We start from the raw sequence: 26,331 nt of genomic DNA on the forward strand, positions 1-26,331 counted from the left end.
CTGTGCAATCAGTCAAACTTTCCTTCTTTTCCAGACATTGTCGTATACATAGCTACGTTAATGTGCACCCTCAGTGAGTTTGCAGGTGACACCCAGTTGGGTGGGAGTGTTGATCTGCTCGAGGGTAGGGAGGCTCTGCAGAGACCTGGACAGGCTGGAGCCATGGGCTGAGGCCAACTGGAGGAGTTTCACTGAGGGCAAATGCCGGGGGCTGCCCTTGGGCCACAACAACCCCCAGCAGCGCTACAGGCTTGGGGAGGAGTGGCTGGAGAGCTGCCAGTCAGAGAGGGACCTGGGGGGTTGATTGACAGCCGGCTGAACAGGAGCCAGCAGTGTGCTCAGGTGGCCAAGAAGGCCAATGGCATCCTGGCTTGTGTCAGCAATAGCGTGGCCAGCAGGGACAGGGAAGGGATCTGAGCCCTGTACTCGGCACTGGTGAGGCCGCCCCTCGATTCCTGTGTTCAGTTTTGGGCCCCTCACTACAAAAAGGACATTGAATGACTCGAGCGTGTCCAGAGAAGGGCAACGGAGCTGGTGCAGGGTCTGGAGCACAGGTTGTACGGGGAGCGGCTGAGGGAACTGGGGGGGTTTAGTCTGGAGAAGAGGAGGCTGAGGGGAGACCTCATCGCCCTCTACAGCTGCCTGAAAGGAGGGTGCAGAGAGATGGGGATGAGTCTCTTTAACCAAATAATAAGCAACAGGACAAGAGGTAATGCCTCAAATTGCACCAGGGAAGGTTTAGACTGGATATTAGGAAGCATTTCTTTACAGAACAGGTTGTTAGGCATTGGAGTGGGCTGCCCAGGGAGGTGGTGGAGTCCCCATCCCTGGAGGTGAGTATGAGTCAGGTCGACAGAGCACTGAGGAATATGGTGTGGTTGAGAATGGTCAGTGTTGGGTTCATGGTTGGACTAGATGGTCTTCAAGGTCTTTTCCAACCTAAATGATTCTGTGATTTTGTGATTAATATTTTGAAGGTGAGAAGTATGCAGCTTTAAGAATGTCCCCAAATCTCTCATTATCTTCTTAGACCTCTGTTTGCTGACTAAAAACAGAAATGGGAACCAGGGAAATGGCAAAATTTGTTTGGCTTTTTTTCTCATCTGTGAGGATATAATCTCTCAGGGACAATAAATGTCTTTCATTGCTCTAAACATTTTCAAGACAGAAATGATGCAAAAAATTGTGTTATGACACTGCTGCTGTTGTTATCCAGGGTGATCTCCAGTCCCAAGCAATGGTGCGTGCTGTTGCTCGTCAAGTGTGTGAACAACTCATCCAGGGTAAGTACAGCAATGGTTTATATGCTTCTATCTCTAGAATGGATCTTTTCCTGCCACAGTTACTTATAAATATGATGCTTTTCAGAGCATCCAAGGGGTTCTGTTCATTTTAGGCTAGGCAGGATTTATGTTCCAACTAGATTTATGTTCAACTGGATTTATGTCCAACTAGAGCTGATTAGCATCAGGCATCTAAAAAAAGGCCTGAATTGTCTCCAATCTATTATAGTATAAAGAAGCTTCTGCTGTAACAGTTTTAAATTCTTATAGACATAAAATACAAAAAAAACCCAAAACATCAAAGCAAGGAAATAAAATTCTACACAATAGTTCTTCCCCTTTTCTGTCTACTCCCTAAACCACTCTTTCTCCACCAAGTGCAAAACTTCATATTATCAAAGCACAGCAGACCACAGCCTTGAGGACCTGCCAGTGCTCTGTACAAACTTAGCTGAACCAAATTCTCCACTGCAACTTGAAAATGAGGACATTGTTTCCTAACAGGTCATATGGCAAGATATAACTCAATTCTGAACCAGATTCCAAGCCAGTCTGTCTCAACACGAACCATCGCAGGACCTCCTGGTGAGCCAGGTCGGCCAGGGGCTCCGGGGCCACAGGGTGAGCAAGGATCACCAGGCATGCAAGGGTTTCCAGGAAGTCCTGGTCAACCAGGAAGACCAGGAGAAAGAGGTAGGTTTTGTACTTTGCATACAAAAAATACACCTCCCTTTCCTGATACTTTCTGATGGCTTTTGTCTCCTGTCTAAATGTGAGAAAAACACCTTTTTCATGAGTTGATTGGTAAGCTCAGCACAAACCATAATGAAAGCTCTGGAGACTCTCAGTCATGAAGGTAATGCAGGTTTTGCCAGGTGTGATTTGGCAAGATCAGGCAGAGGTATAATGCCTAAACCACTGAAGATTGGTGGCACCTAACTGGGCACATCCCATCACATCATGCTTTCATCTTAGGACTCTGAAGTGAGCTGAGCTGTAAATGTACAAGCAAAGTTGTTTTTGGAGAAAGTCAGCTGCAAAACTGATAGTTTTGTGCTGAGAAAAGATAGAGCTTTTAAACTTGAAATGTGTCAGTCTCAAGATTTCTAAGTCATGATAGTCTGTGAAAGGAGCAAGGTTGATAAGAGGAAAAAAAAATTCAGTTAATGGGGGGTTGAGAGGGTCAAGGAGAGGAAATGGTGAGATCAGAGAGAAGTAGTACAATTAAGTGTTAATTTACAGTATTTCTCCTCTGTATTCTTACCTGTAGGCTAGATCCCTTTCTCTTTTTGTCCTCCAGCATTGTCTAATAAAGAAACAAGCTCCATGTTTTGATTTACTCTCTGTGCAACCGTGGCAATCTTCAGTGTACCAGACTAGCCCTAACCTCACAGAGGTAGTACTGAGTAGATCTATGATTGTGTAAGTTCTTTGAAGACCATGACATGAGGATGGCCAAAAACCCAAGAGACAAATGTCATATTCAAGACACTAACTGGGATTTAAAAAATGAATTGCTATGAAGGCTGTTCAGTTCAGGAGCTTAATAGTTCCAATTCATAGTAGCCATGACGACCAGAGTTAAAGCACTGTTTTGAAAAGAAATTCTTTGAGTGAACCTGTGAATCTGTGAGTGAACCTGTGAGTCTGTGGGTCCTTCCTTTCCCTCAAGACTGTCATTGTAATTACTTTTTTTAAAAAAGAGGAAAAGTTTAGGGTACTAGCCTGTCAGTCATACTGCTGCCTGCTCCAGCTGAGCAAAGACCAGACACTGTCCAGAAAAAAAGGAGGAATGAGGGGATGGGAAGCAAGTAGGAAAGAAAATTGGAAGAGATGGTAAGTGAAGAACTGACTTTAAAAATGGTGACCTGGAGAGACTGAATGCAGATTTCAGTTGCTTAAAATACTGCTATAATTTAAATGGCTTCTCAGGTAGGAACTGTTTAAACTCATAGAATATTTTGCTGGGACTTCAGGAATGGAGGAACCAAAATGCCAAGCTATGAAAAGGGAAATCTTTCTGGCATTTAGCATGGATTTTCCATTGTATTTGTTGTGCTGAGGACCAGACCCACATGTTATACTATTGTGAAATCACAGAGTAATTAGATACAGCCATTTAAATGAAACATGATGTGGATTAACCCACTGCTGATAGTATCTAGTAAGCAGTATTGGCAATACAGTGAGTACAGAAAGGGTAAAACCACATTTAAAAATACTATCTTTTCCTCTCTATACAGATAACTGATGTTAGAAGGGACTGATTTTATCAGGTAGTGCTTGTGGGGAGTTTCATACTTGGTAGAGAGCAAGCTTTTATCAAGCATATTTCAAGAACTATAATCAGCCAGACAGAGCTCTCTGCAGATTTTCATAAAATGTGATACCAAATGTTGGCAGCGTGTTACAGTATTTATAGCCTAAAATTCGATTTTTTTAAAGAAAAAAAGAATCTATGTGTAAACTTAAAGACAAAATAATTGTCTTTATTCAGAGTGAAATAGTTTCTAGGACATTCACATAACTGCAGCCTTGCACAGAACCTGGAAGAACAAGGAAGGGGCTCATTCCAGAACCTAGGAATAAAACCAGCATAATTTATTAGTCCCTGAGGATTTAATTTATTCAGAAGCAACTGAAGTTTTAGATTGATAGTGTGCCTGATGTAGTAACAGTTTCTTTAACAGAAAGATACCTTTTGAGTTGTACAGACCCTTGGGATATTTCAGAATCCATTTCTAAGGAATTGCTGTAAGGTAATCCCAAAATGCAGCAGTGAAAAGTAAAATTATTTTTATCAGCTTCTAATGCTTCTGGAAATTGATTGGAAGTTTCTTGTGCCTTCCCAATTCTAACTTGATTCCTGGCTACGTATCATACAGTGAAGTAGCAGATTAAAATTGCTCTGCTTCTGGATGGAAAGAGTTTAAATTTCCAGTGACTGCAGCAAGGAGGGTAAATGGACTCAGACCCCATCCCTTGCTGTGTTCTGAACCATTGTTTGTATTTAACTTGTTCAGCAAGTCACAACGTATAGTCCTGTCCTGAAGATTTCCAGCCAGCCACTTGGAAGTCTTTATGAACAATGTGTTTCTTTTCACTGCTGTCTTTAGCATTTTAGTTGTATATGAAGTCAAGTTAATGTTCAAAACCAGTGCCAGATTAGCCTCTGAATTTAAGTGCACTGCAACAGTGACAGCAGTGTCCATACTTCTTAGTACACTTTAGTATGTGTTTTAAAAGTAATAGACACTAAAAGGAAAAAAAGAAGACCTGTTTTTTATCTACTAGTGTTGCTTTTTTCCCCTCAAGCTATTGTGATTGCTGCAAGAACCTGGTACTGCCTCAGAGCTGAGCAGCAAGGTGCTGGCAGAGTGGGAAGAGAAAAGGTGGGAAGAGGCTAGATGTTTCTTCCTACTCACCTCTTTGGCCCACCACCCATTCAATCCCAGCCTCTGAGAAGGGGGAACTTCTGGAAGCAGTGTGTTGAACTGGTTAGAAATCATGTGCCAAAGAGAGCTTTACTGGAAAATGTCAGCAGTGAGAGATCTTGACATCAGTGAACTTCTCTGCTAACTTGCCTGGCCAATAGCTTCTTATCCCTTGTTTACCTTGTCACTCTGCCAAGCGTTAATCAGATGTTTTGGAACAAGGCTTGGACTGAGACAGTGTCCTGGAGTTTTGCTAGAAACCTCCACTTGAACTTCTAGGTCCAGGGTGTCCCATTCCTGGATGTATTCTCTCACTAGTAACACACTGAGCTGGTCCTTCCAAGAAAGACCACCTCAGTGAGAATGAATAAGTCATTGTCTTGACAGATTCAGTTCTCAGTATCTGTTGCCAGCTGAGATCTATTTTTTCTAGTGTAGACATAAGTGAATGGATTAGGATCACATTAAGACATTTGTTACTTAGTTTTTCTAGTTGATTATTGTTTTAGCTGTAGACTCTGAGGTCTTGTCTGTTGTAATTTTCTAATGGTGTAAAAAGAAACATGTCTGGCAATTTTGGTATTTGTTAGCAATATTAACATTTTATTGGTGCTCCAACAGGCCATTTGAATCGGAATGGTGATTTAAAGATTAAGGAGGCCACATTGTGTTATCGGTCACCTGTAGTACATAATCCCAGATAAATTACTAGAATTTTGCTCTCTTATATATTTGCATAAATATATGAATTTGGAAAGAACCAAATGCGAACACTGATTGTTCATAGCACTGCTTTCTATTTCTATTTCAGCTAGTTTGAACATAATTTGATTTTATGTTTGTGAACTGGGACTTAAATAACTCGTCTGGCTTCTGAGTACTCAGGAAGTAGTTGGACTTCTGCAAAATAATAAAAAAAAGCACAGATTCAGGGTGGGCTTTTTTCAGTTATTTTTATAATACCTGGGTAGTTTTCTCAACTTTGAGGAAAAAATGGTCATAGTAAAAATTATGCTGAGGCACTGCTAGCTTTTCGATGCTGTGAAAGTGCAGTTATTCTTCTACTCCTGGGTGGACTTCTGCTCTTATGATGTGTCCTGAAGTGAAGCACAAAATGTATGGCTACTCACTCCATCCCACTATGATTAAAATACAATAAATACCTAAGCTGTCAGCAGGAAAGTCACAATTCTCAAGTACAGCTTCATCCATATTTGTTTCCTGGCTTCATATGAAAGAGTTAATTAAACATGTGTTATCAAAACCCACATGTTTATAGCTCTGATGGCAAAGTTCCAATGGAATTAAATAGAACTTTTGCCAGTTGCATCAATTAGATATTCTTATTTCCAATTTTACTTCATCTGGATAAAAAATCACCCTGTGTTATACTTTATGGTTACAACTGAAGATCTTTGAAAGAGGATATTTTTGGTAGCAGTTTTAATTTTTCTTAATTGCAATATGCAGTTCTCATCAAAGGACAGTATTCTGTTAAAGAGAAAAATAGATAAGCAATACCTAAAATTTCATTTTGTGCAAAACCCATGGACATTCAGTTTTCCTTGCTAGTGAATGTGTTCATGATCTTGGTTTTGTTTTTAATAACTGATAAAATCACAGGTATCTTTAGCAGAGCATTGGAAACAATTAATTTCAGTGATCTCCATGGGTCTGAACCCAAGCCTTTGCTTATTTTGGATAAGAACAAGACATCGAAAAGTGGTTAGCATGGAGGCGGGGAGACAATTTGGTGATATTGTGGAATTATGAAAAGAGTTACTCGAACTTGAAGCCACTCTAACTCAAATGTTGAATTTTGATATACACTTTTATCCCTGAGAGTGATTAACCATTGCAGTAACTTACATGGAGAGTGATGTCTTGTCTGGTTGACTTTCTGTAAGCTATGCTCTAATGAAATGCAAAGATGACCTTGATGGAAGGCAAAACGGGTGAATTTTGAATGTTCTGTCATTTATAGGAGGCACTCATTAAGTCTGTGAATCTGTTAACTTACTCTCATTGAGGATCTTTGGTGGAAAGTCCGTTAGTAAAGCCCATGGTGTACTTGATTTTAACTCGTGTGAGTTTTGCCTTAGGAGTAGGGTATTCTTGCTTCAGTGTTTCTGTTCTTTCACTTGGGTAAACTTTACTGGAAGCTAGACTAAAAGAAACCTGAAGCAGACTTGGATCTTGGCCTTCAGTATATTTGCTTTAGGAACTTAATATCCATGTGATTTCAAAGCAGGTTAGCCTGTGCAAGAGGTTCATAACCTGTTCCAGAATGAACATTTTATTCTTAGCCTGAGTAGATTTGTTCCATATTTATAATTTCTTACTGCAGTTATTCTGTGAACATCATGTAATAGAGTTGTCTTCTTGTGTGTGTAAAGAATGATAAATGAGTGCATGGAAGGCTGTGATTTGAAAACATTGTGGCAATTGTGTTTGAAGTACTGTGTGATGTTATTGTACTGTAGGATAAGGAATGGTTTATCATGGGCCTGTCTTCTTATGATCAAAGTAATCCATACATACAGACTTTGCCTTTTGCAAATGGCAAGCATTTTCTTACAGGGCATTTATGGTAAGAGACAGTTTAGATGAGTTTATCGTGTTAAAAGGCCTGCAGCAGTAGTAGTGAATTGTAATAGAGGAGTCTCTCCATATATTTGAAGCAAGCCAGGGCTAAGCAAATTTTAGGTATCTAGAAACTGGATTTGCAGTGCAGCACAAGAGGTTTGCCTCAGAAACTTGTTTTTAAAATGGGTGGAATTCAGTTATTGATTACAGATGATGTGGGCTTTTTGTGAGGTTCCCCCAGGAACATAAATGTAGGTTACAGCATATATCTGCAACTTATGACTACTTCCTATATATATGATGCAATGCAGTCATTCATCAAAGGTTCTGGACAGGCCTTCAGACTGAAACTGCATTCTCTGCTAACAGAATGGTGGATTGCAGACAAAAGGTTCGTACTGGGCTTGGAAGACAGTGAGAGCAGGAATCCCATGTATTACACTGCTAAGAATCCTAGAAGAAAAGATGTAAGGAAATTTCGAGATAACTGAGTAATTTAAACATGTAAGACACATTGACCTTCAGTGAGATTTAGGAGCTAGGGAAACCAAACTTACCTTTTGGACACGTCATAATCGGAAAGTCTAAAACAGTCTGTAAAAGACCGATAGGTACCTTGTACAACCATGAGGTAAGGTAGGTGTACTGCAGTATGTTAGTACACAGCACGAACACAAATTTGCTCTGCTGTTGTTCTGAGATCAGCAAAGTGGTTGTACTAACATGCTGCTGAGCCCTTCCTTAGCAACAAGGTTATATTAGCTCAAGGCTACACCTTTGTCAACCTTGTCACATTCCTTTTAGTAATCTTGTAGTTTGGCCAGAGGGTGCTCATTATCTACCTGCAAAAAGGCTGGTAGGAACTAATATAGTTCTAAGAGAAAGCAAGATAGAAATAGGAAGATTAGATGTGAAGGAGGCTTGATGGAAGAGATGGCAGTGCTGGTTCCTCTCCAGCTTTTCTTCAGTGGCTAAATGGTTAGAGCATAATTTCAGGAAATTTGAACCTGCATTCCTTTCTTACCTGTTACCACCACTGGGAGGTCTTGTGGTCCAATTTGGTGAATATATTTCTCTGTGGTTTTGGGTATTAGATCTTGGAATAAGTCTGAAACAAGGCCTCCCTCTCCCTGATAAGTTTTTGAGCAGTTAGGCTAGAGAGCAAATCTTAGTCTTTTTGGCCTAATGCATCTTGAGGTGCTGGTCAGAACCACTGCGTAGGAGAGAACATACAGTCACGCATCCAAGCCTGTCATGGTTTAGGCCCAGCCGGCAACAAAGCACCACATGGCTACTCGCTCAAACTTCCCCTCCAGTGCCCGGAAGGAGAAAAAATAAATCAAAAGGCAAAAAAACAAATCAAAAGGCTCAAGTATAGAGATAAGGACAGAGAAGAATGGCTCACCCATTAACAGTCAGGCAAAAGACAGGCTAATTAGGGGAAGAAAACAAGAACATCACTTTCATTCAAACACTAAGGAAACCAACACTTAACAGACAGAAAGGGGCACTTAGAAGCTTTACCATATCTTAAAACACCTCCCCCACCCCTCCCTTCTTCCCGGGCTCAGTTTTGTTCACAGTATCTCTACCTCCTCTCCCAGAGGCACAGGGGATGGGGTGCAGTCAGTCTGCCACTTCTTCCTGCAAGAGTGGGGAGAGGGAAGCATTCTTCTCTATCCTTCTGCTCCAAGTGGTTCCCCTCTCACAGGATACAGTCCTCTACAAACTCTCCACCATGAGTCCTCTCCCCGGGATACATTCTTGAGATGCTCCAGCATGGGTCACCTCCACGTGTTGCAATCCTCGCAGTGCTGAATTACAAACAGCGGGGGCTGCTTCTTCCCACAGAGTCCCGGGGGTCCTCCACAGGCTGCAGGTGAATCTCTGCTCCTCTGGTGACCTCCTGGGGGGGGTTGGCAGCCCTGCCATCTCACCACAGGATACAGGGGGGGTCTCTGCACTGGCACACCTCCCCCCCCTTCCTCCTCCTCCTTTCTTCCACTGACCATGGTGTTCATGTAGGTGTCCTCCTCCTAACTCGTCCTCAAAGTCCCCAACACCATCTCAGGTTTCCCTTCTTAAATATGTTACAGAGAGGCACAGCCACTGTCACTAATTGGCTCAGCTTTGGTGCATGGGTTCAACTTGGAGCCCGGGGAGCTTTGAGAAGCTTCTCACAGGGGACACCACTGTAGCCCCCTCCCTCACTACCAAAAATCCCGCCACACAAAGCCACATAATCAGGATTATCTGCACTTTAATATCCAACATTCTGGATTTCAGCTATATGCCATCATCTAAAAATGTGCAGAGACTGCATGTAGGATGGGTCTCAGCACAGCAGAGCCACTTTGAGCTTCTGTTTGCACTGGGAATGAGCTCCGGACTTCTCCAGAGGGCTCAAATATGCTGGGAAATGGAAGGGCACTAGAGGAGGGGAGAGGAGACCCCTGAAACCCTATTGACTACAGCCCCCTGAAGCCTTACCGGCCTCTTACCCAGACTAGGGCTATTACAAACTAGTGGGATCATGACACTGAGATAATTTAAATCTTCCAGTGTGCATGTGTTCACCTGTTTCTCTAGACAGGTAGACAGAGAGGTAAAACGTGCGTCCTGGTGAGTCAGCTCGGGGAGCTGTTCCTAGAGGGGTACATTCGTGGCATGTCTCCCTTCAGCATTTCTTTATTTAATTGTGACCACCTTAGCACTCTGGCTTCTGTAACCTATCCTAAATGTCTAGCCCTCTTCAGGTACTCTAGGGCAAGTGTAGGTGCTTAACCGAGTTGTGGGCATCAGACTAGGCTTCATCCTGCTGCCAAGCCTAAATGCCCTTTGAAAAGCTAGCTTTGTAGCAGCTCTGTAGCTTTTCAGACTTGTGGTTACAGATCATTTTGAGAATTTCATCAGATTTTAAACGGTACAGGAGGTACTCACTGTGCTTTGAGTGTCATAGTAAACACAAGTGAAAGTATTAAACTAGCAAAGGAGAACCAAGCCCATGGTCACAAGAATTACAGGTTCTTGAATATCACTGTGAAGCATTCCTGGAAGTCAGTGTGAAGTGCCAGTCATGGGATAACAAGCGCTGTGATCAGAAATCTGGCTACTGAGCATGATATAAGCAAGAATTTGCCAATAAGCTTGGCAGACGATTCAGGAAATGAAGAATCCTGGTAATCAAATCAATGTGTATTTGGTCTAGCTGGGATGGAGATAACTTCAGAGGCATGAGTTAAAAGTCTCCAGGTCAGAGCACATTCTGGGGTACACTCTGGCACTTGTGTTCCTACACTGGTCAAAGGAACACTTCTAACATGCTGACATAGACAGGAAGTAGTATTAGAAGAAACTGATGCAGCATTGCAGTCATCAAATGACTAAACAGTCAGGACAACCAAACACAACAAAGATTCCACTTTCAGAAATAGTTCTATAAATATTTTGTTATCCAATTCATGGATGAGGTGTACAAGACCTTTCACTGTCTTGCCCACTGTCCTCTAGAAGCAAGAGGGAGATACCTGCTGTTTGCAAAATAATGGTGTAAACATCACCCAGATTATCACACCTTCTACCACTTCCTGCTGATTTAGTTTGGCCATGGCATTTCTTCTCTTGGTGGCCAAGTCTCTCCTATAAAACACAGTGTTACCAGAGACACTTGGAAAACTTTGGAGACCCTCTAATGGAAAATGCTGTGAGACATGGCTATGGTTGTATAATTTCTCTATGATAAAATAACTGGTCACCAAAAGACTTAGTTTTTTTAATCAACAACAAAATTGTGCAACCAAAGGAAATAAAAGGTACAAAAAGGAAACAGGAAATACTTAAACTATGCTGGAACAGTATCAAAAAGCGTTGTAGAGGTAAGATGAAGAGCTCGGCATGTTTTGGTTAAAAATGATGTGCTCCATATGGAGTTACTGCTTGCAGTGGTGTGGCCTCTGAAACTTGATGTGAGCAAGTCTTTGTCAGTGATGGGTTTTAGTTACAATTTTTTCCATAGTTAGAGTTTGTTCTTACTTACTTGCTTCTATCAGAAATTAGCGTAGGGAAAAAAAAAAATAATCTATGGCTTCTTGTGAAATTGAGGTGTCCTACAGATGTTTTTCCCTAAGAGGCAGCACTTCCCTGAGCAGAAGGGAAGGAAGGAGCCCAATCAGTTGAAATCATAGATACCACCCCATCGAGGACAGCAGCTGTTTTTCTTTCTTTGTTTTTATGAAGGTGCTCTATATTGGCTTCAACTCTGAAAGCGTGGAAGCTCTGAAGCAATGAGAGCAATTACCAGTGCTGGGAGGTCTGGAAAATGGGGGAAAAGTCCCACAAACCAGCCTGGATTTGGTGATTTTGAACCGTCCAAATCAAACACAGACTTTATGAGACTTTTCCAAGTCGCTGGTGGAAACTCAGGGTCTGGAATTTGTAGTTTCAACACCTACTTTAGTTCAACACCGCTTATTGTGATCGCTGCGTATAGAAAGTGTTTTTATAGGATGCCATAGTCGTAGTGCAGAAGGAGATGGAAAGCTGGGAGAAGGTAGTGCCTTCTCTGGATTACTAGGTCTGTGATCCCCATGGATCAGATCCAACGAGAGAAATTTAGGACCATGAGCAAGTGCAGGAACAAATCAGTGGCTGTGCATGTTGGAACACCAACATTTTGTGACTGGGAAACTCTTACGTTGGGCTTCATTTGGAGGACAGATTTTGACTGTGCTGAAACTTCTTTTTTGCATTTTAGCAAGACTCTGCAATAACCCATGGTAACTCCATTTATGTGTGGAATCATTGTATGCTGAACCACTGTTCAGTGGGTGAATATTTGAAGGAAAATTGGCTGTAGCATTAAAAATTTGACTTTTCTGGGCCACACAGTAATTTATAGACAGCTTTGTGAGGCTCTGAGGATTCTTCTGACTTACAATAGTTGTACCTTGGTATAGTCCAGAGGCAGCTTTCCAGCAGGAGCTGCAGCCTGGAAACTGGCTGGTGCCTCTGCATACCACCTCGATGAAACCACCATGGCAGCAGGAATGTTTAAGACCCCAGGAATGCCATGTTTCCCTTGAGAGGCTGGCAGGAAAGGGAGCAAAAAATAACTAAATAATTCTTTAATTTTACCTCCTTCCTTCTCTGCCATCTGTTTCTAGATGAAAAATAACACATGGAACTATAATCCTGATTAAATAATAAACACTGCACAGTTTTGTTCAAAATGTGACTCTGATGAGTACTATTTCCTTAGGTTTACCAGGTGAGAAAGGAGAAAAAGGCAATCCAGGTGTTGGAACACAAGGACCCCGAGGCCCACCAGGATCTACAGGTAAAGTTTTTATGTTTGAGGCATCTGGATTAGACCACTCTGACCTATGTGCAAAGCAGCTAAGACCTGCCTGGCTCCGCTCTCCACTTCTAAGGCTTAAGCAGCAGAAGATTCAGTAGTTCAGGCACCTTAACTATCGTAATGTTCTTACTGTGTAGTATGGCATGGTGCTGTGCCACATGATGGTGTAGTCAGTCTAGTGTATCAGTCAAGTATTTTCCTTTTCCTTGTGACACACTGCTTCTCTGAACCCTTTTTTTCTTTAATGTTTTAAGTATTTTTTTCAGAGATGGAGTCTAGAATGGAAAAAAAACCTCTGAATTAATTGCATTTGTTTTCTCATTAACTGAAGGTCATGCCTACCTGTGACTGAACAGAGAAATGTATATTAATTAAGCACATGACTCACTGGGATTTATATTTAGCTCCTGAATAAGCAGAGAGGGTGATACCCAGGTCCTGTTGAAACAGATGGAAAATTGCATTGACTTCATTAGGATATTCTGGCCATCGAGTACCAGAATTAAGGCACGGCATTACCCAGAAGCTGTAGTGAAGGGAGTGGGGGAATCCAGGGCTGCGCAGGCATGCAGGGATGTCCTCCCCCCGTGAAACTGCCTTTCCAAACGTCTGATGCTTGGTTAAACGTTTGCTCCAATATAAATTTCTGTCTAAAAGCTGCCTCTGGCAAGGAAGATGCCGCAGTGGCCAGAGGGGAGGCTCACTGGGAGTGGGTCTCCTCTCTGGCTGCTGCTCCATCTTCCTTGCCAGGGGAAGGCTGCAGCCTTTCCCTCAGCTTGCCCCGGGGGAGTCGGAGCCAGCATGCCTGGCTCCTCCGCTCAAGCTGTCTCCTGGCAGTCCTTGTAGCACACTCAGTGCCATGTTTTCCAGGCCTGGAAAGGTGGCTTAAACTCCCTGCTTTTAGGAAAGACGCTGCTCAGGTGTTTTATCTCCCCCTTCTACGCAGGACCTCCAGGAGAAAGTCGAACCGGCAGCCCAGGACCACCAGGATCTCCAGGCCCACGAGGTCCCGCCGGCCACACAGGGCCCCCGGGCTCACAGGGTCCTGCTGGCCCCCCGGGGTACTGCGATCCATCCTCCTGCGCTGGTTACGGCATGGGAGGTGAGTAGTCAGGAGTCGGGGTGGCTGCCGTTTGCAGAGGCAGGGGTGGCATTTTCTAACAGCCAAAGTAAGATGGAGGCTACTGGCAAGCCTTGCGCTAAAATGTGGTAGCTCCCTAAAATCGTGCGTGTCCAGTGCTGCTGTATTTTGTGGGACTGCAGCAGGAAAAGGTGGTGACCCCAGTGTGGTGACCAAAGGAAGTCCACTCTCTGATCCTGGCCTGTAAAACGGATCTTGCGTAGTGGGTTTTTGTCCTGTACATGTTTGTGTAGTTGTATGAGCCTGCTCTGTCTCAACAGCCTGTGTGTTGGACCCCCACCTCCTTATGTTCGTGACAGCAGTTTTTACATCTGTAATTTTCAAATGTGTTGCTCAGTTTCCCCTTCTGTGTGCCTCTGAATGGCATGAGAGCATGACCCTTACTAAACCCCTAGTAGTGTAACTGACACAGGGATGCACGTGTCCGTCATTAACCAGTAAAGCAATCTGGAGAAGATGATTCTTTCTACAACTTCTCTGTATCCTACTTTCCCATCTCATTATAGCACGGAGAGGCCATGGGAGGAAGTTAACACAATTACCAAAAGTTATGTCGCCCAACCTAAAATCAAAATTTATTGGTAAAGCACTAGTTACTACAGATGTTACACATAAAGCGTATTTGTTTGATGTTTATGGTTTAATCTGCCTGTGAGCTGGTTTGTATGTTTTACTTACCTGAATGTTTTTGTTGTCGTCTCTTCCTATCCCTTTCTCCTCACTTCCCCTCCCCATTGTTCATTTCCTGTTTTAAGGCCCAATCCCTTACAATGGCTACCAATCCAGAAGGTGAAAGGCTCATTCTGGTTCAGGTCTCATTTGGCTGAAGGTCAGAGGTGGATGCTGAACTGCTCTGTGCTTTCCATCAACGATATTGCCTACCACTAATGAACTCACTAGCTGCTGTACATGCACTTAGCTTCCTTGCACTGCTAAAAAGTATTGCCTGACCAATTTTTGCCTGTTAATCATGTATTCTAGACCATAATTGGAATAAGCGAAAGCAGGCAGATTGTGCAGTGTATAATAAGCGCAGTATTACAACTGGACATTTGACAAATTCTGGTGGTGGTTTCCAACTAACTTGGCTGTCTGTTGGTGGGTTTCCAATTGCTCCAGCTTATTAATTTTGTTAAATGTTTTCACTGTTCCTTTATGTGAATAAAAGATGTGTATTTAAAGATTATATATATATACACTCACACACGTTATATATAAATATATCTATATGTAAAATGTCTATTTCCTAATGAATGCTTTAATTTTCTACTCCTCTTCTCCTGTGTTAACCGTATGAATACTCTTGGTGGTGGTGGGTTAAGGTGGATACGGTGAGCCAACTGATCAAGACATCCCCGTAGTGCAGTTGCCACATAATTCCTACCAAATCTATGACCCCGAGGACCTTTATGATGGTGAGCAACAGCCGTACGTAGTTCACGGGTCCTACCCCTTACCTTCCCCATACTCCCAGTCCTCCTATCCATCACCTCATCTTGCTCAACCAGAATTTACTCCTGTTCAAGAAGAGATGGAAGCTGCTGAACTGAGGTCCCCAGGAATTAGTCGTTTCAGAAGGAAGATAGCCAAAAGGAGCGTCAAGACTCCAGTACGCAAAAGGGCAAATGGGAAAAAACCCCCTCAATGAACTGTTTAAAGAAGGGAAACATTTTATGTGCATCTGTGTTTGGCCTTTTGTCCAGGTGCCTAACCTGTCATGGAAGATGTTTACAGGCTCTTACATTAAAGGAGATAAGTGTACATGACCAGTTGAGACAATAAATAACGGTAATTATCTTGCATGCCAGAAACTTAGTATGTTAGTGGGTTGGTGCTAGATGATGATGAAAGGTCACTTGTAGATCTTTCTCTGGAGTACTGTTCCATACACTATTCAAGCTGTATCTAAAAACCCCATCCAACTAGTTGGTGTACGTAGAACCATTCAGAAAAGTTAATATTTTGTTATCCATGTTTTTCCAGTTGATTATGTTCTGTTAGTTTTGGATGAATTACTTTACTAGCAGCGTAACATGACTAAATTCACTGCAGAACAATACATAATCAGGTTTCCTTGAACCCAGCTTATTACCCTTTTGCAAAGAAGTCTTATGTTACTGGAATATGTTTTTTAAAACCTGCATTTATATAAATACACAAGAACATTCTGTGGGAACATACTGATAATTTATTGTGAACCTCTTTCATTTCTGTTTTGTATGCAAATAAAAGTGGCAAGCTTTTATACATTAATTCTGTATTTGCTTGATTTTTAACTTGGAATGATTGTATAGATCTTTGGGGAACAGAAGGTAAAGAGAAGGAAATACATTTTTCCTTTTTCAACACTTGTGACGAGTTTTATTTTAAAGGATATAAGCACTTAGTATAAACAATATTTATCTTTATTTTAAAAATTATATATGAACAAGTGTAGAGAGTAACTATGAGAGGAGGTGGTCATACCATCTGTGGACATGAGCTTTTGCATATTGGTGTGCCAAAGTCAAAAGACTGGCAGGTATAGTCATGAAGGCAACTTGGACCAGCTGATGAGAGGAAGGAAAAACCCCATACAACCACTTGAGGAGCACAAAGCAATTCCCTATGCTGAAACAAGCCAGATAAATTATAAAGTGACTCAATAAAGCGGTTTGAACAGCACCATGGAGACTAAGTATTAAAGCAGGATTTAAAGAAGCTCAAGAATGTTCATACATTTAAATTGAAGTTAAAGATTTGGACCACTTTTAATCAAGCCCGATAAAGACTCTGAGAGAGGAGGCCCTGGGGATCCCAGGCCTCATCCGTGCTCACCCTGACTGGGTTTGGTTTGTTTGTGCTCAGGAAGGAAAGATCTTTCAGCTTTTGCTTCTGGCCACTTCCAGATGCTCTCTTAGCTCACCAGGAAGATGACAAACTGGTACCTTTGCTGTGTAATCTCAAATTAGCTGGCCTAGCATTCAGCCTCAGTGGTAGCACAAAGTTGCTAACACCCAGGGCTGTGCACAGCCCAGGGCAAGTCCTGGCGGGGTGGCTGTAAAACCTTCTGTGCTTCTGGTTCCTGTTCTCTCTCGCACCCCTAACTTGGAGAAGTGAGAAAAGGTGATGGAAATGTGAGTTAATGTCAGTTCCTTACCTGGACTTGCATTGAAAGTAGAAGGTAGAAAAGTATCACATAATTTACAGACTTTAAGCTTAACTCCTGTTTACAGACTACTGAAGCACCGAGTGAGCATGGCTGTGTGCGCACATGTGCAGAGCTGCCCGTCAGAGATATTACTAAAATCCAGGTTACAGCTGCATCACAAGATGAACCTCCCTGCTGCCCCGTGGCTGTGAACACCCACCTTCGCTTACCCCAGAGGTGACCTCTCTCCCTGCCCCGCCGTGATGTGCCCAGCTGTAGGTCATGCAGAAGTGACTGAGAAGGTCACTGGTGGAAAAAAATCAGCGTTAAAGCAATTCTGCCTCTGTTGTCTCAGAAAGACTTTAAGCCTTATGTTACAGTTTATAATAAATTTGCACCACAGCCTGGTTGTCAAGTAATGCTACACCCAAGCCTCAGTTCCTGTGGGACCAGGAGGAATGGTAGGGCAAAGCCAGGGCTGTAGGGAACACAGCATACCACAGGCACATGCATCAAAATAAGGCAAGTGGTGCTACTTGTCCCATGTGTGCAATGGACAGTAACGGCCTGACCAAATCCCTGTGTGGTCGGTGTCACCTACACTGTGCCTCTCCTCCCCAGCAGCTCCCCCCGGTCCCAGCTCCAGCCTCCCGGGCTGGGGAGCAGCTGGAAGCAGCACAGCACCCCCGTCCCCACCTGTGGGACATGCTGCCACCGCCCCACCGTCCCCTCATGCCATATGGGATGTACAAGCAGTGACTTAAACAAGAGATTACTTGAGGTAATAAAGTAGGCATACTCATTACAATTGTATAACTTAATTTATATACTAGAGCACAAACTTTAATTGCACTAGTTAAGTTGCTTTAACTTTGTAATGACATTTACTGGCACCTGCTAACCAGAATGCTTCATGTCATCTGTTTGCTTGCTGGGTACACCCCGGTAAGAAAAAGTAACTGATGGGCGCTACCAAGTTATCAAAATATTATTCAGGATTTGTACCTTTGCCAACGAAAGTAAGACACAGATGCATATGGTCAACATTTTCTCCAAAATCCACTCTCTGACTAGTCAGGAGTGTCATGTATTTTTCCAGACTGCCTAAGAATCTTAAATTGCTGACTGTGAAGTATTTAGCACATGATGAACAGCTGATGCCACCCACATCTTACCAATAAAGTATATGTACTGTGTCCTTACACTAAAAAGAGCATTTACTTTAACTTATTGCTTTAAAAATACATTTACTAGTTACCTAAAGGTGGTTACTGACTTGGAAATGAAGTCTGCATGTTCACTGAATTGGAATATTTCCTGGGATAAACTCATCTGAATGCCAAAGAAATGCCTGATACCAAGCCGTTATTTCATATGATTATAAATAAACCAGTGGGTTTTTTCCTAGAGGATGCTTGTATAAAACAGATCCAGAAGACACAAATTTTCCTCACCAAATATTGTAAAATTTGGCAGATAACAGATCAGCATCTTCTACTGTACAGAAACCAATAGGTGCATCAGTTTTTTAGCCAACTGCGCAGAAAAGCAATAATTAACATCAAGGAAGTAATGTGCAGAAGCAAAATAATTTTAACGACTTACTTTGCATAATTCAACACAAATTCAGTTTCTTCATTTGGTTTTCACAATAAAAATGTTGCTGCATCATTCTTTAATATATTTTTTAAGTAAGGAAGGCGTGTTCTGTGACTTGAATCAAAATCAGATTTGGGCTTAAGAGGGGGAAAAAAGGAAGTGTGTCTCCATATGATCTGCCTTTACTGTCTGTTATTTCAATAAACTCTCTAACAAAATTGATGTTGGGTTGTCAGCAGACCTGCTCCAAGAGAGGAAGAGCCACTTAAGAAAACACACTGCCCTGCCCCAAATGGGTGTTTTAGTTGGTCAACAGCACCACGAGTCTGAAGGGGCCCATCTTCCGCAGCTAAGCCCAGGTGGAGCAGTTCTGCTTTCTAAGGCAGGCAGAACATTAGGGATATCAACTCCGCTGTTGACAATCATGTAACATCTTCATATCAAGAATTAAATAGTACTAGGAATATTTAATACCATTCAGCAGCTAGAAAGTAGAGAAGAGTCAACTTTGATGTTGCCATTCAGCACATGAGTCTGAAAAACACTAACATTTTTAAAACAGACGTAGTTCCCATTCCATTCGTTCCACTGTCCCTGGAGGCATACCTTGCATCCAAACAGAAAGTTGGTAGGAAATCTAACAGACAGTATCACCTCTGAAATTCATGCTGTCCTTGCTGCTCTGCAGTATTCCAGCAGTAAGTTCTGCTGGAACTGCAATGTCACTCTTCCAGCATCCAAGGCACTTCAGTCACCATAAAATGCTGCAGTCTCCTCCCTGTAGCACACAGGCCTTCTGTAGCACAGACTGATTTCCCCCGGCTTCCTTTTCAGTGTGCCAAGCACACCATGTGGGATAGCACATCAAAAGATGGCCAAAGCTTCAGGATGAAAAATTATGGTTGGTGACAAAATACTTCTTTGGTCACAACGAAGAGGCTAAACCACAGACGAAGCACATTGTGTGGAAAAACTCTTTCTAGAAGGTTGCTAAAGATTGCAAGATAAATTCCAACAAGACATAAAAAAATGACCTTCACAAATCTCACCACCTCCTCATTCCTCCAAGATGCATCTTTTAATAATATTTTTTATATCTCTTAACAGGACTCCAGTACGCACACATGCACGTTTGGTACTTGCATTGCTTTCTCTGAAGAGTTGTGGTTTTGGTGTAATTCGGCTCTGAAGTAAGTTTGCTTTTGCTTAGCACCACCACAGTAAATTCAGTGGGTATAGTCACCTAAAAACAAGGAAACTGCAGGCCCGCACAGACATGCATTCAAGCAACATCTCACCATTAATGCCATACAGTATACCCCCCCCCTGCATTCTAGAAAAGGCTTTCAGAAGAACTGCATAGTCTGTTACAGAAATAATAAACAGCTCAAGCCATTGGGTTTTTTTACATCCCCAAAGACAGAATGAGTTCTACACCAACAATTCCCTTTTTCTGAACTAAGACTGGCATTCTCACACTCATTACACTCTAAGGATGCATCACCTGTTTTGCCAAAGAGCAAATCAGATCAATTACTGACAGTGAGCTGTTCATGGGAACAATGTGACCAGAAATATTCACTGCTCTTACTTCATGGAATTCAAGTTTTGCAACTTTTAGAGCGAGATACTTCATTTCAGCAAACAATGTACTGTTTCCGTGAGATGTAAATATTCATTACAAATGTATCAATTCTTTAATAATAGAATGAAAATAAATGTAATTAAATATCAGATCATACAACAGAGTACAGTTGGTATTAACAAAGTAGTATCTCTTCTTAACTGTTTCAAATACAATAATTTTTATAATCTTTCCAAATACAACACCTGTCAAAAACATTCTGTACAGAAGGGTTGACTGAGATGCACAGATGCTTCCATGTTAAAAATAACTTCTTTTCAAGGAGGAGAGACATTCCCAATGGCACTTCTTTTATTGTTATTACTTCCTTCGAAAATCTTTAGGTCTGGGGAAAAAAAAAAAAAAAAAAAGTTGCTTTAAGAAATATATGGGAATTGCAGTGACTTTGCTTTAAGGATGCAGTAACAGCCATATCTATGTTTATTTCCTTATTCTGGTGCTTGAAGGTTTTGTGCTGATGAAGAATAGTATTTTCTGGATTACAGAAGAAAGACAGAACAAATCAAAGACGTTTATTAAGATCTCTAAGAATTTACAGATATTGGGACTAGTCAAGGTGTTTCTTATGAGCCACTCCTATTTTCCAAAGCAAAACAAATAGCATCTTTAAGCAAATGCAGTCTCACAATGACTTTAAACATGAATATTAATTTTTCTCCACTTCTAAAAAATTAGTAACCCGTGCATAAGATAGCAAGTTTTAAGTTAACAGCATAGTCCACCACAACACTACTAGAATAATTAAGACTGGTGATTTAAAGAAAACCTAAAATCTTAAAGGTTCTGTAATCCCTTCTGCTTGGGTGACAAATGCAGAAACCACTCAGACAACAGAGCGTTGTTTGTAATCCTCTGCCATTTCCCATCCAAAAGTATGTCACTCTCCCTGCCTGCCACACATCCACCGGCCGCAGAAACCACATTCTCCCTGAACCTACAAGGTTCAGACTAGATCATGGGCTTTAGAAGAATGCTACGTTTGAAGGCTAGATGCAAGCCCACATCCCTAACAGGTCCTGGAGAGAAGTTAGGTCTCTGCCCAGCCACTTCTAAAAAAAGGGAACAGTACAGGTCCCTGCCGTGCCTGGGGTGCACAGCGCGTGCGCACGGCGTCAGCGGGCTGCTCCTCACAGCACACTGCACCCCACGCTAACACACTGCCCACGACAGTACGACCTGCCCCAAATACAGCGGCCCTTTGTTCTTGACTCTTCTGATTGCTTCTTGCATATACAAGTCAAACCAGGTAATGTGAACTAGGTCTCACTAGAACTGAACAAGAGATGTAATAACCAAGGTTTTGTAAGCATGTAATGGGATACAGGGTCAGCGGATTTGCTGTGAAGTTGAATGAAAACAGTCTGGAATTCAGGAAAGGCTCCAATCCACAACAATAAACCAAAACAGTAAACCAAGTGAAATTTACAGTGGTGATAAATTTTATCATTAATTCTGTTCATCAATGCAAATTAAAAGCAGATAGCAATGGAAGCAGGGAGCTTACTTTGGAGACAGATTTTAGATGGCTGCAGAGATGCCATATGGAAATCTAACACTTAATTAGTCATTAAAATCTTACGTTGCAGATCTAGTGTTTTTCAACCAATAGCACTGCAAAGTGAGGTTATTCATGCAATTCCTGTACAAGCCTATAGGTTCTTATTGTGAAAGCAACTCTGGAATTCAGACTGTGCTATTTCAAGTCTAACATGAAATTTGATGATTATATGAATTTTAGAGAACAACTATGACGACAAGCTAGTGTTCATACTGTAATGAATCATAAGCTTCTTTGTTTTCCATTTAAATGGCATATTCTGTACTAACATTTGGACATGTATCTCTTGTGCATGAAAGAACTGCTGTAAGTACGATACCCATTGTTTACATACTTAACGCTGGACTTGAACATACTCCACGTTTGATGGCAAGAATGCACTGCAAAGTCAAGTCACGTTTCCTAAAATCCTGGATTTCAGTTCTCAGACACATTCCACATTTTGTAACTCAGATCACATCCCCGCATACCAGAATATATATCGCATTATATCACACTGTGCCGTATTAAGAGAGTGGGATTTTGAGAAAGTCTCAGCAGTGCCTTTAGAAGTTTTATCACGGCATCTATCCTAGACAGGTGGGCCAGTGCTGAAGGGTTTTAGAGGTGCAGCATGGTAAAGACATCATTGTCTTGCACCTTATAGTTATCACTCTTTTTTTATAGGCCAATTCATCCTCTTACACATTGCTCAAAGTATTTTGCATTTTTCTTCGAATGGCACATTTAACACTTCAATCTAGGGTTATGTTGGAGTGCAGCAGAGCTAAGGGTCTCACAGTTCTTATTCTGCGGTGAAAACCTCCCCCTTTTTTTCTTTCTTGTAATCTGCATTTCAGCGTTAATGCTCACTGCCTTAAAAGTTAAATGCATAAAACACTGGGCTCTTAGTTTGCAGTCTTACAAAGTTAATGAAGCTTAAAGGTAGGATTTTCTACACTGAAACACTTGTGTGAATAAATACAAAAGTTTTTAAAGCCTTTTCTATTGCCATAGTAGGCTTTTCTGCCTACTAGTACTTGGCTTTTGGAGGCCACAATCTCTGCCTTTAAAGAGTCTTCATTAAGCCTTGAAAAACACTGCCTTTGGGAAATAAATATTTTGTCAGCTGAAGAATATGAACCCACAAAAACCTTGTCTACTCAGAAAGAATTATGAACTACTTGTGAACATCAGTGGATAACTGCTCATTGATAAATGACATAAATCCATGCAAGAGTGTCCTTTGATGGCAGCGCTTTGCCCTTCCTCAGCAGAGCACTGGGATTATGCATTTGGAACCAAGGAAATGGTATCTCCTAGAAGAGATGGTTCAGAAATTCACCCAAAGGCAAGACTTCACATAGCTGTTGGGTTTTTTTGTAAAAGGTAACATTCTTGGGGGAAAAAAAATAATTGCTGTATATTGACAGCAGGCTCCAAGACAGGAGAAATAGGAGGCAGAATGCAGTAACTAGCATTTCTGAAATCTATGCTGAAAGGCAAAGTATTATGGATGGGTTCACTGAAAATATGCAACATTAGTCTGTGCAGCAGATGTCTGCCACCAAAGCACATTAAAAAAAGTAATTGTCCCACTAACATTTTATACAGCACATAAAAAGCATTAAGACAGAGTCCAGTGAATTCTAGGCAAAATACTCCGCAAATTAAATTGACATCCAATTCCACCACGCCTCTCAGTGCTTCTCTCTCAACAAATCCTTTACAATTGAGTAAAAGACACTGAAGAGATGATCCTAAACTAGTTACAGATTTTAGATCTTTTAATTCTCCCAACTTTTTTCCAGGCTCACAGCTATCAGAAGAGGAATACAGTTGACGTAAAATTTTGGCAACCCACAGTCACTGAACCTTACAAACCAGATAAGCCTGCGCATCTGTGCAGTTCATAGGATCAGTTTTTTCCACAGTAAGCAAAAGGTTCTCAGTGGTCCCCACTGTAACTGGTAGCGCTTTTGTCTTCTCAGAACTGCAGAATTAAGGTATTCCAAACAAATGTTGTCTTTTGGTACAGATGCCAGCCCCACGCTCTTGATCACTAAAGAAATCAAATGGACCAAGACAGTTTTCCCATTTACAGGGAAACTATAAATTTTCTGCTTTGTTCCCACTTCAAGAAGTAAGACTGAGGTCAAACTAAACCCTAGAAGACAGGCTAAGGTTTTCTATGGAGGCACGGTAGGTCTGATTCAGTCTATTCTATACTCGGATTTCCCTCACATATACCTGAGCATACCTCTTTATAAAACAATAGTCTACAAAGCTTTTCTACTCAAATATGTCAAATCACTAAATAGCCTTGAATTTGCCTTCATTTTGAAAAGGACTGCTATTCTTATCTCTTAATCAGTGCCAGCTGTTAATTGTAATAATTTCAGCAAGTGTTAATCCAGTCTACAATACAGAGAAAGAGTACAATATCAGGAGTGAATGTGAATGCCTTTAAAAAAAAAAATAATTCTGAAACTAAGTTCCATTATGTAACAAAGTAAGCCAAAAGCCTCCTTAAAACATCAAAATCATATCATATATATCTATATGCACTTACAGTTTGTGTCTTTTGAGCTTCCACCATAAACTCCACATCAGAGAAGCTCTATCACTGACAGGAGTAATGCTACTGTTGCATATGATATATTATAAATCATATAGTTAAAACTACTGCGGTCCTGTGACATTTCCAGTTTACAATTCTGTAGAAAGCAGAAATAAAACTTTGTATTTACTCAGGAAACAAGTTATTCAGAGTGTAAGAGAAAACAGAACTGAAGGCAGATTAACAAGACTGAACTGTAAATATTAATTTCAAAATGGGAATTAAGATTAAATAATCTTCATTGAAAAATCCTTAAATATATTACATCATTGTCTCAAGATTAGAAAACAAAAGTTCTCAACTTCCTGTTCTGCCTCTTTATAACTTATTCCAAGATATCAACAGATTCTGAATAAAATATTAAGAAGAAAATAGTGGGAAGCCAGTTCTTCCTGGCTCACTACTACAAACTATTTTCAGCATGCAATTAGCAAACACAAAGTGATCTCCAAGAAAGGGATCTGTGACTGCCTGTGGCCCATGAAGACTCTATATGCAGTCTGCAGCATTACAGGCTCAGCAGAGCAGAGAGAGGAATAGCACAACTGATTTATAAAATTAAGAGAAGCTTGTTTCATATTCTAAAGATAAAGGAACTGAACATCCTTATTATAGGGCTTTGTGAATCTCAACATGCTTTCATAATTATTTGAATGTAATGAAAATCACGGGCTAACTGTCACTGTGTATAAAGGATAAAATGTCCACTTGTGAACAAACTGTTAAAGGCTGGATCTGAACCACTCAACAGAATATGCAAAATGCTGGCGGGAATTAAGGATCAAATGGAACAGTTATTTAAATTCTCAGAAATAATGTGCCACACCTGGAGTACTGTGTTCAGTTCTGGGCTCTGCAGTACAAGCGAGACATGGGCATACTGGAAATCCAGTAAAGGGCCACGAAGATGATTATGGGACTGGAGCACCTCACATATGAGGACAGGCTGAGAGCGCTGTGACTGTTCAGCCTGGAGAAGGCTCAGGAGGATTTCATCAAAGTCTATAAATACCTGAGAGGGTGCAGAGAGGACAGAGCCAGGCTCTTTTCAGTGGAGCCCAGCAACAGGACCAGAGGCAATGGCCACAAACTGAAACACAGGATGTACTGTCTGAACATCAGGAAACACTTTTTTAGTGTGAGGGTGACTGAGCACTGAAGCAGGTTGCCCAGAAACGTGGAGTCTCCATCCGTGGAGATACTCAAAAGCTGTCTGGACATATGGTCCTGGGCAACTGGCTCTAAGCAGCCCTGAGTGAGCTAAGGGATTGGACCAGATAACCTCCAGAGGACCTTTACAAGCAGCTGGTCTGCTCTAATACAATGACACAGTTAGAACTGCTTTTCTGACAGAACTGTATCTGTGTGAAATCTGCACAGACACTGAAGACAGAATTCACAATGGCAAGGTTTAGCCTAAGGAGGTAAGTCTCTTCAAGTCATGATGAAAGGCAGGGCTTCCCCAAAATCCTTTAAGACAAGACCCATTTTATTTATTCCAAATGGAGCTTAAATTGCCCGTGCTAAATTAATACTGAAGTTTGGTTATCATACATGTTAGAAGAACAACTCAAGCAGCTTCCCTAACAACCCCCATGAATTCTAACATACACCACTTCATGCTGCTACATAAACCAAGGTTATCTTTAATGTAGGTCAGTTCCCTCATTCTCTTTATTCTATTGCTACACAAACAGAATGGAAAGGCAGGAAAAGTGAGGGATAATACTTAAAAAATAGCCTTCTTGCCAGAAGAAATGCTCATGAAGCTATGACCTCAGCCTCTGAATATCTCAGATGGCAAACAGAAATGAACAGTATAAAAAGACCTACTTGCACAGTTGTAACTATGATGGAACACCCCCCTTTCCCCCCCAAATATTCAATATTCTTTTTTGGTATGATGTGAAATGTGGTCTTCCTAGGGTATTTTTCCTGTGAAAGTAGGCAGAACAGAGACCCTTTCCAAAAGTTAAATGTGTTCAATTTTCAACTCCTGG

The 26,331-nt window shown here is 41.5% G+C and overlaps 2 protein-coding genes across 8 annotated transcripts in view; one reads left to right on the forward strand and one right to left on the reverse strand.

Moving 5' to 3' along the window:
• COL14A1 (collagen type XIV alpha 1 chain) overlaps positions 1 to 17,547 on the forward strand; it is a 122,437-nt gene extending 104,890 nt beyond the window's left edge. For 3 of the 7 annotated variants that reach the window (XM_026842177.1, XM_026842178.1, XM_026842184.1), the window contains 5 exons: positions 1,217 to 1,283; positions 1,788 to 1,976; positions 12,561 to 12,638; positions 13,606 to 13,761; positions 15,123 to 17,547. In XM_026842177.1, coding sequence (XP_026697978.1) covers positions 1,217 to 1,283; positions 1,788 to 1,976; positions 12,561 to 12,638; positions 13,606 to 13,761; positions 15,123 to 15,448 — 816 coding nt within the window. In that variant the 3' untranslated portion in view covers positions 15,449 to 17,547. Of the gene's footprint in view, positions 1 to 1,216; positions 1,284 to 1,787; positions 1,977 to 12,560; positions 12,639 to 13,605; positions 13,762 to 14,555 lie in introns of all 7 variants that reach the window. The other 4 variants (XM_026842181.1, XM_026842182.1, XR_003397740.1 and 1 more) reach the window with 3 other exon arrangements.
• A 2,389-nt stretch (positions 17,548 to 19,936) lies between these two features.
• The window catches only part of MRPL13 (mitochondrial ribosomal protein L13), a 34,122-nt gene continuing 27,727 nt past the window's right edge, over positions 19,937 to 26,331 (reverse strand). The window contains 1 exon segment of the mRNA XM_026841516.1: positions 19,937 to 20,499. Within this exon segment, the coding sequence (XP_026697317.1) occupies positions 20,475 to 20,499 (25 nt within the window). The 3' untranslated portion in view covers positions 19,937 to 20,474.

This window comes from Athene cunicularia (genome assembly GCF_003259725.1).
Source record: "Athene cunicularia isolate RWA chromosome 2 unlocalized genomic scaffold, athCun1 chr2_part1, whole genome shotgun sequence".
In the NCBI taxonomy this organism is placed as follows: Eukaryota; Metazoa; Chordata; class Aves; order Strigiformes; family Strigidae; genus Athene; species Athene cunicularia.